The 10,633-nt window shown below is 41.1% G+C and overlaps 1 protein-coding gene across 1 annotated transcript; it reads left to right on the forward strand.

The window, feature by feature from the left end:
- Positions 1 to 680: 680 nt before the first annotated feature.
- Positions 681 to 8,526, forward strand: LOC103360020 (tubulin alpha-1C chain-like). The gene is made up of 4 exons (XM_008285644.1): positions 681 to 782; positions 4,877 to 5,099; positions 6,261 to 6,409; positions 7,352 to 8,526. Exons 1-4 carry the CDS (start codon positions 780 to 782, stop codon positions 8,321 to 8,323), a joined length of 1,347 nt encoding a protein of 448 aa, XP_008283866.1. The 5' UTR covers positions 681 to 779; the 3' UTR covers positions 8,324 to 8,526.
- Positions 8,527 to 10,633: the final 2,107 nt, after the last annotated feature.

Consider the following 10,633-nt stretch of genomic DNA (forward strand, 5'->3'; position numbering starts at 1 on the left):
TAACAAAAATAAAAAGTCCAGTGACAGGAAACCTGCCCACAATGAGTAAAAACGTGTCCAAAATGTGGACAAAAAAATTACTCGAAATTCCTCTGGTCATTTCAAAATCAACCAACATGATTAAAATGATTCAAAGCCTGAACTAAAGAACCAAAAGAAAAGTCTTAAATTACTCAAAAATTTATGAAAATAGCAAAGAGTTAATGGAAAGCTGTCCACAAGTTCCCAAAATCACTCAGACATGACTCAAAATATGTCCGAAACAACAAAAACTTGTCCTAAAGAACAAAAATATGTCTAGTATGACTTATAATTTGTCCAAAATAACTCAAAATTTGTCCTAAATGACACAAAACTTGTCAACAATGACTCAAGACGTATCATAAACAACAAAAAATAACTCAAATTGAGTCCAAAATAACAAAGAACTTGTCTGGAACGACCGAAAACTTCTAAAAGTTTGTCCAAAACGACGGCCCATTTGTTCTGAGCTCAGTCTGTACGAGGCTTCCTGTGTGCTTTTATTGTGACAAGTCCTAAGTCTTGTATGACTCTAAAAAAAAAAAAAAAAAAAAATGAGGATGTGGAGTGAAGCTGCAGCTGTCGGCGGCTCCACCTTCCGGCTTCTCCGCCTCCTGTAGTAGCTATAAAAGAGTCGGAGAGTCCAGCTCTGGTGGGATTCACTCACAGAGATCTCATTAAAGGTGCACTGTGAGAACCTGCAGCGTTCAACAAACTTCTTCTCCAGAAAGGACGACAAAAAACAACCCAACAGCACCATGGTGAGTACTGATTCTACGACTATTTGCAGCCAGCGTGGGAACTTGAAGTCCTGTCTGATGTGTGACTCACACTGTTGCTGTTATATCTCCAAACTCTGCTCCGAGCCTGAGCTTTTTGTCCATTGTTTGTGCCTTTAGTGGCCCCCAGACGGCTTCTGAAAAAACATTTTGGCGCCGCGACAGCACGTAAAGACAAGCCGCAAACATAAAGTGAGTGAGCGGAAACATGCTGCCAGGCTGCAGCTCCAGGAGGGGTTAACTGTTTCCATATGGCCTGTCGAGAACGCTGATGTGGCTTCCAGCGCATTTTACATTTCTATACGTCCACCAGCGCGCTCACGAGCTGCTGCTGCTTCGGGTGGAAGAAATACACCTTTAAAAACAACACAACTAAAGAGATGTGTTTCTGGCGACAGCACAGGACACTAAACTCGTGTTTGCAAGTTCATTCCTCAGCACGAGTTCAGGACGTTGACCTCTCCCTCTCAGTGCAAACACACAGAGTGTCGTAATGTTTGCAGGTCATTTGGAAAGCAGAAGAACACGGGAGGGAATTACAGCAGGTTTTAGAATCGTGTGAAAAGTGACAAAATTGTCCAAACTGACTCAAAACTTGTCCTAAAACTTGTCAAAAACTGACTGAAAACTTCCCTCCAAAGAGCATAAACGTCTCCAGAGTAATCTAAAACAAAAAAATCCACCTTAAAAAGTGAGTTCAGAGGGAGATTCTTCGCCTGTTGTCCACTAATATCACTTCAGAAACTCAACTTGAAGCAAGACAACATGAACAACACCCCTCTGGTTTCACTTCCAAGTTATTTTCTGACTCATTCCCGCTTTGTATTTTGGTTCACCGCAGCCTTACAGCACAAAGCTCCACTGTGTCGAAATCCTGACGTCAAACGTGACGTCCGGACAAGATACAGAGAGCAGATAGTGGCTGGCTTCGGCCTGTGAAGTGTGAATTTTACAGGCCGGGACTCTTGTCAACACGCCGCGACGCAACGATCCTCATATCCAGCCGACAAATGTGAAAACTATCATCACGCAGATCTCCAGAGCAGTGGTTGTGCAGCTACACTGTGTTTTGCAGCTTCACACTGTGTTTTGCAGCGGCTCTAAGTGTCCCCTGGAGTCAGACGCTCTTATTTTAGCAGCACTCTGCGGCTCGACTGAATTATCTGCATGATACGAGCTGCAGTCCAAACAGGTTAGTGGGGTGAAGTCGAGCTGCTGCTCTCTGACACCCGACTCAAAATAGCCGGCTGCCATCGCCATACTTGGCACCGGGACTCCTCCTCTGCGCTCATCACGAGCCTTCAGACGGGGATCCAAATTCAAAACAAGCCCAGAGCTCCATGTTTGAGCTGGGCTGTTGTAGTTTGTGGCGATTCGTCATGACAGTGTGGCTCTGCTTGGTGCTGCAGCTCTGACTGACTGAACACATTTCAACCCTTTGTTTCCTAATTTACGCTCACTTTCCATTGACTTCTAGACATTTTGACCGTTTATCTTTTACTTTTTCGTTAACTATTATTTATCATATATATTTATGGCTAAGTAACCATTTCACTAACTTTTAATTTACTACCTCAACCATGGACTTTCAGTGGTATCGACCATTTGTCTGTTACTGTTAGCTAATTTACATTAGATAACTATTTCAACCATTTACTTCCACCTATTTCAGCCACTTATCTATTATTGTTGCTAACTTATGGTCAGTTAACTATTTCAACCATTGACTTTCAGCTGTTTTAACCATTTATTTTACTCTTAGCTAACTACTACCATTTATTCATCACTTTAAGCTAATTTATGTAATTTCCGCCATTTATTTACTATTTTTACGATTTATTACAGTTAGCTAATTGATGTATCTGTTGACTTCCAGCTGTTCCAACCGTTTATCATTTACTTTTAGGCAATTTTCCACAATTTATTATTTTTATTTCTGGTAAAGCGATAATTTACACCATTGACTTTGATCTATTTTAGCCATTTTTTCAGTATTTTTACTATTTATTACAGTTAGCTAATTGATGTATCCATTGACTTCCAGTTATTTCATCCATTCAGTGTTTACTTTTAGGCAATTCTCTACTACTTATTACAATTATTTCTGGTTAAGTTACAATTTCAACCATTTACTTTCACCTATTTCAGCCACTTATTATTGTTGCTAACACATGGTCAGTTAACTATTTCAACCACTGACTTTCAGCTGTTTTAGCCATTTGTTTTACTGTTAGCTAACTATATCAACCATTTATTCATGACTGTAATCTAATGCATGTCACCATTTCAACCATTTATTTATTATTTTTACTATTTATTACAGCTAGCTAATTGATGCATAAGTGCTAAAGTTTATGACTTCCAGCTATTTCAACCATTAGTCGTTTACTTTTAGGCAGTTCTCTACTATATATTATATTTATTTTTGGTTAAGCGATAATTTCAACCACTGACTTTCACCTATTTCAGCCATTTATTTACTATTTTTACTATTTATTACCGTTAGCTAATTGATGTATAAGTGTTGAAGTTCACCTGTTGACTTCCAGCTATTTCAAACATTTATCATTTAGGCAATTCTTTACTACTTATGATATTTATTTCCGGTTAAGTGACAGTTTCAACCATTTACTTTCACTTATTTCCGCCATTTAATCTATTATTTTTTGCTAATTTATGTTTAGTTAACTATTGCAATCATTGACTTTCAGATTTTTCAGTAATTTATCTTTTACTTTGAAGTAATTAGCTAATATTTATTATTTCTGTTTCTGGTAAAGTGATGATTTAAAGAAGCTATTTCAGCCATTTATTCTTCTTAGCTTACTTATGTTTAGTTAATTGTCTCAACCATTGACTTTCAGCTGTTTAAACCATGATTCTGTACGTCCTCATGAATCAGGATATCTCTACTGTGGGAAAAGTTATTTCAGAAATCTGTCCAGTGACGCAGTTTTATCATCTTGAAAGCAAAAAACGCTTCAGGAGTGATTTTCAGGCGCCTCTTCTAAGAGACGTGTTCGGTCGCATTGTTTCCAACAAAACGTCACACGTAGAAAACGCGACAGGTCGTCCTGTCAGTGTTTTCAGGCTGCAGGTTCAAAGACGAGCTGACGGAGGAATTTCACAACAACATGAGTACTTCACTGGCTCGCGTCCCGCTAAAATGAGGTCAGAGGTCTGGTCTCCCTCCGAGTTAACTCGCAAACATGAAGATATTTAGTATATGTCAATACACCAGAGCGGCGTTTACCTAAACTCTGCTCTTGGCAGGTGTCAAAGGTATTTTGACAGCAACACATGACTTCTGTGTGGTCTCATGTTTCCGATGACAGCTGGGCTTCTGTTGACAGACAAACTGCAGCACAAAGCACGTACAGATCAGCACAAATCAGTCGGAAGTTCGTCCTCTGAAATCTTGTTGGAAAAACATGCAGCCTTCTACTCTGTCTGCATCTGCATTTCTGTCTTGCATCTCCTCATGAAAGGCCAGCGAACCAAACAGGAAGGACGACATTGCACACTAAAGTCCCTCAGGACAAACTTTACTTCCAGATGATGAGACCAAACTTGTTTCTGTCCTCTGCATGCGTTCACCCTCCACCCTCACCCACATCTTTTACAAGCAACTAGAAATACTTGAGCAGGGTGTGGAAGCCCTTTGGCCTCCATAGACGCTGTGACAGGACGGTGTTAATCAGCCGCTGCTTTCTTATTTAGATCACTGACGCCTGATTTGATGTGCCGCATCCAACTAGCAAGTATGTTTGAGAATTTCGGTTTCCTGCAGATGCAGACTGGGCATTTTAATGCACAGAAATCAGGGTGCAAAACTAAAAGCGGACTCCACCTGGTTTAAAAGTGCTGAACTGTCGTTTTCTGCAGGTCAAGACAGGTTTAAAAGCAGAAACGTTGGCCTTTAGTTTTACAGCAGGGCCTAAATGTTTTGATTACGCCACGTTTTGACAGTTTGAGGCTGGAAAATTGTGAAACAGTCTGCAGACAGGAAATATCGATAAGCTGCGTTGGATTCAATATACAACAATCAAATAATAATCATCTTTTTTCTTCCGTAGCGCGAATGCATCTCCATCCACGTGGGCCAGGCTGGCGTCCAGATGGGCAACACCTGCTGGGAGCTGTACTGCCTGGAGCACGGCATCCAGCCCGACGGCCACATGCCCAGCGACAAGCCCAGCACCGGCTACGACGACTCCTTCACCACCTTCTTCAGCGAGACCGGCACCGGAAAGTACGTCCCCAGAGCCATCTTTGTGGACCTGGAGCCCACTGTCATCGGTGAGGACTTTCTTTCAGCTTGGTGGCAAAGCAGGAACAAACCTGCAGTTTCACAAACTTGCTGGCAGCTTTTCTACCCGGAAGCTGGTGTTTCCGTTAAAGGAGTTGGTCCGTTGTAGTTCTGCAAACGTTTTCAGTGAAACCAGCTTTTCTAGAAAAGTGACAAATTAAATTTGGAGGAGCTTGCTGGAGAGCTGCAAGTCCCCTTTGGTGTTTGTTTTACTGCAGTCCCTTCAAAGATGAGGCAAACAAACTGGCTTAATCACTTTTTGCACACAGCAGTGCACGACCTTTTCTTCTGCAGCTCCATGTTGTTCTAAAAAGTGACTATGAAATCCCATGATGCAACACCTGCTCTGCACAAATTAGCAGCATTTAGCTAAACAGCAGCCACATATTCCCCTCAAGAGCTGGTGGAGACCAAAATCAGAGCAAAAAGACAGTCAATACTGGGCTTAGATTAATCATCGGGCCACGAATTGAGCTCCAAGTTAAAGAGTTTCTTCATCATGTCAGTTTAAAAGTAAATCATCAGTTTGTTTGTGCAGCTTCAGAAAAATAGGTCGAGGATTGTCAGAGAGTCATAAAGAGAGAAGCTATAAAGTCTGCAAAGCTATAAAGAATAATAAAGAGGCTGATCATTAACCAAAACAACGAGCAGTGGATGCAGTAGCAGTGAATGAGTTTTGGATTAAAGTTTTATCATTTATATAAGTTCATATTGTCCAAAGTTCATTTCCAAGTTTCCCAGTGGCTCCACCCACTTCGGTGTAAATCAGTCAGATCTCAAAAGCTCACTTCTTATTGCAAGTTTTAAATCTATTTTTGCAAGCACAGATGTAACTAATAACAACTCATGAAATTTATATTTTAGTGCCTTGGCAGGAATTGTGCGCGTTGGCTCGCTTGCAAGACTTAAATGGAACGAAGCCACGGTTAATGTCTTTCATAAACATTTGCTTTTTGTGCTTCTGCTGTGAAAAGGTTCTATTGTGTCAGCTGCAGTCTCGTCCAAACTCCCGAAGCACTTTAACAGCAGCTATAAACGAAACAAATTAGGAGGCTTTCAGTGTTTTGGCTTCTGTGGTTAAAGTTATATTTCAGTTTTAGGAGTAAACCAGACTGCTTATAGAATTAAATCGTCGTCTTTCTTACCTTCAGATGAGGTCCGGACAGGAACGTACCGGCAGCTTTTCCACCCCGAGCAGCTGATCTCGGGGAAGGAAGACGCCGCCAACAACTACGCCCGCGGCCACTACACCGTCGGGAAGGAGCACATCGACTTTGTTCTCGACAGGATCCGCAAGCTGGTGAGATGAAGCTTCAGGTCATTAGTTATGAGAATCTTGAATGCAACTTCACAACAAACAGATATCCCAGAAAGAAAAAAAAAAACATTAAAAAGCAGCAGAGGTGTCAGAAAAATGTTATAATGGTGGAAGAAAACAATGTTCAAAAGCTATGACAATAACAAACACAATTTTTTAGTATTTAACATATTTTGTTAGTTCAAATAACGACAAATATCTGTGAAATATCTTTTTAAATGTTTATTTTACATTAAAAACGCTGTAAAAGGACATATAATCCTTTATAAAACTGTAGATTTTTGATGTGGATGTTCTGTTTTCTAACATAAACTATTAAATTATTTCTGTGGTTGTACTAGTTATCATACATCATTCCACAAAACAGTAAAAGTTTGTAAAATAAAAAAGTGTTTACCAATTTTTTAGGATTTAAAGTACTTGTTTTTCTTTCAAATTATGTGAAATATCTGAAAAATAATTTGATTTTTGGCTGATTTAATGCAGTAAAAATTGTGAAATGTTACAGTTATTGTAAAAGAACAACCTGCCATTTAAAAAGCTAATAATTTAAATGTGGACATTATATAATTAATACTTTGTTTCTGGTTATAGTTGTTATCTGTATTTCACAAAGTGGGAAAAATCCTTAAAATAACTAGAACTATCTTTTCAATTAATTATTTTTTTTTTAAGGTTAACATATGAATCAGTATCTGTAATATAATTGTTTTTTTTAACAAGTTATTTAACTGTAAGACAACAGTAAATTTTATAAATAAATTACAGTAAGAAACAGCTAAACTGCATTTATTTCTAACAGTGTTGGTTCAGAGGACTGGATTTGAGCAGCTCTTGATGTCATATACTTTTACTACCAGTCAGAAGTATGTTTTTTTGGTTCTTGCTGGAGCTTTGAGTTGTATGTTGTACCTTTGTTTTCAGTCCGACCAGTGCACCGGACTCCAAGGTTTCCTGGTCTTCCACTCCTTCGGAGGAGGAACCGGCTCCGGCTTCACCTCCCTGCTGATGGAGCGACTCTCTGTGGACTTTGGCAAGAAGTCCAAGCTGGAGTTCGCCATCTATCCGGCTCCTCAGGTGTCCACAGCCGTGGTGGAGCCCTACAACTCCATCCTGACCACCCACACCACCCTGGAGCACTCCGACTGCGCCTTCATGGTGGACAACGAGGCCATCTACGACATCTGCCGCAGGAACCTGGACATCGAGCGCCCGTCGTACACCAACCTGAACCGCCTCATCAGCCAGATCGTGTCCTCCATCACCGCCTCCCTGCGCTTCGACGGAGCCCTGAACGTGGACCTGACGGAGTTCCAGACCAACCTGGTGCCCTACCCTCGTATCCACTTCCCTCTGGCCACCTACGCCCCGGTCATCTCCGCAGAGAAGGCCTATCACGAGCAGCTCACTGTGGGTGAGATCACCAACTCCTGCTTCGAACCAGCCAATCAGATGGTGAAGTGCGACCCCCGTCACGGCAAGTACATGGCCTGCTGCCTGCTGTACCGTGGAGACGTGGTGCCCAAAGACGTCAACGTGGCCATCAGCAACATCAAGACCAAGCGCAGCATCCAGTTTGTGGACTGGTGTCCAACTGGCTTCAAGGTGGGCATCAACTACCAGCCTCCCACCGTGGTTCCTGGAGGAGACCTGGCCAAGGTGCAGAGGGCCGTGTGCATGCTGAGCAACACCACCGCCATCGCCGAGGCCTGGGCCCGACTGGACCACAAGTTCAACCTGATGTACGCCAAGAGGGCCTTCGTCCACTGGTACGTGGGAGAGGGGATGGAGGAGGGAGAGTTCTCCGAGGCCAGAGAGGACATGGCCGCCCTGGAGAAGGACTACGAGGAGGTCGGCATCGACTCGTTTGAAGAGGATGAAGAAGGGGAGTATTGAAAACAAAACAGAGCTGTTTGAAGAAACGGTTTTTCTCTCATTGACTTCAATGTCATCGATACGAGTTTTCTAGTGTTCAGACCAACAATGACACACTGCAGAACAGCAGTTTGTTCCCATGGTGTTTGGTTTTATTGAAAAATTACTCTCTAGTTTGAGAGAAAGTGTCTATTTTCTTTTCTAATAAAACTGTTTACACCCTCCGCACTGCTCTTGATCAAAATGTACTAAAACTCTTTGAGGTATTTGATTTAGATCTGTAACAAATGGCAATTTTGTTCAATAACTTTGTGCAAAGCTCCAGTTCCACTGGCAGAAAACAGCCCCAGAGCACGATGCTGCCACCACCATGCCTGGCAGGTTTGGTGTTCTTGGGCTTAAAGGCCTCATCTTGTCTTCTCCAGACAGATTCCTGCTCACTGTGACCAAACAGCTCATTTTTTTGTATCATCTGACCACTGAAATGTTTTTCTTTGTCCATGTGATCAGCAGCAAACTTCAGCTTCTAGAGGAAGAACTTCCATCTTCATGCAGCCTCTCACCTCATGTTGATGTTAAACACTGTGACAGCTGTGTTTCAGCTTTTACAGTTTAGTTCAGAAGACAAGAGGATGTTCAAATAATCTAAGATGTAGTTTTTGGCCAATAGTTCTACTCATTTTTTAGCACTAGTTGGAAACTTTCACAGATACAGACGAGTGTTTGTTGACCCTCTGAACTCCAAGCAGCAGTTTCTGGGTGGTTTTGGGGTTTTTTTTTTGTGCTCCTCACGTTTTTTTCTCACTGTGGCAAAAAAAAGAGGCTAACTCTACGTACTATAGATATTTAACTATTTCCATGTTCGATGTGTTTCCATACATGTCTACCTAAACACAGTCTGCAGCTCAACCGACCAGTTCCTGAATTTTATTCTTACGTCACTGTTGGTAGAACCTGATTCTCCGACAGCTCCACAGAAGAGCAGACGTTTTTGTTATTTTATTACAGATTCTCTTTTGAGCAAATGGTTTATTTTTTTGGCGAATTCTAAAATTTAAACATGTAGAAAAAAGTGATTTTGACGATATATCATGATTTGAAACTTGGATTTTTGTTTAAAAGTGGTGCCTCACAAATGTATAGTTCAGTGACCACCGGAAAGTTGGAAATCTACAGTTTCTGGCTGATAAATTCATTTTGGCAGTTTTTTAAAAAGGTAACTTGCCTAAAGCGAACCTAAAAGACATCTTGTGAATCATAAATCAGTGAAGTGTTTATTTAAGATTAAATGGTTAAACAGGGCAGGTGTTTTAAATTACAAACTCACAGACGAAGCGTTCAATAAAACTGAATTCAAATCCAAGAAATCCACATTTATAATCAAATTATGATAAAAGCAAGTTCTTTGGTCTCTTTACTATAATAATACGAAATTTCCTCAAATTAATCATGAATTTTGCAGAACAGATCAATGACCAAAGCATCTAAAAGCGTTTTTATATGAGCTTCGGTTCATCCGCCACCAGATGTCAGTGTGGTGTTACTGTGACCAGAGCCAAACCCACTACAACCCAAGAAAAAAGTGAATTTACACAGTTTTTTTTTCTGATTTATAAACACTACTGCAGCCACAAAATCATTAAATATGATTACCATCCACTGATAACGTTCTACTGTTATTAAAAGCAGATAAATTCATCAGCCGGTGCGTCCATGAATGCCAACGGACTCTTCATTTATCAGCATTTAGGCAAAAAGGGCAAAACATTTAAGGAGCAGCGACACTGTAGGTCCATGTTTCATTTCATAATTGGATTAAGTAATGAAATCGAACCACGCTGACATTAAATGCAAAGTGAAACCGAATTTCTGGTTAAATATGAAGCGTGTCCACATACTTTTGGTCAGACCTCCGCTTCACCTCCCTTAAACTTAAGCTTGTATTGTTTTATTGTTTTTTATAGTTTCTGTCCGTACAGATTTTCTGCAGAACCACCAGAGACAAACTTATTTCCCGGCCCAGGTCTTAACTCGGAGCGTTTCTCAAGTTTCGGCTTCCTCCTCCTTCCTCGGCGGATGAGGCCTTCATATTGGCTCTGTAATTGCTTTGAAGTAATTAAGGCTCAATGTGAGCGGCGCCTCGGCAGCGTGGACGAGGGATTTATAAAGGTCACAGAGGACGCAGAGGAAGATAAATGCTCTGTTCTCACACATTTCACTGTAACTTTCTGCTCTTTCAACACGAGGCTTAAGAGCGTATCCGCGTGCAACACAAACACGGCGACACGACGCGACAAAAAGGAAATTAAAAGGTGATGATATCAACGTCCG

Source organism: Stegastes partitus, unplaced genomic scaffold (assembly GCF_000690725.1).
Source record: "Stegastes partitus isolate 25-593 unplaced genomic scaffold, Stegastes_partitus-1.0.2 Scaffold412, whole genome shotgun sequence".
NCBI lineage: Eukaryota > Metazoa > Chordata > Actinopteri > Pomacentridae > Stegastes > Stegastes partitus.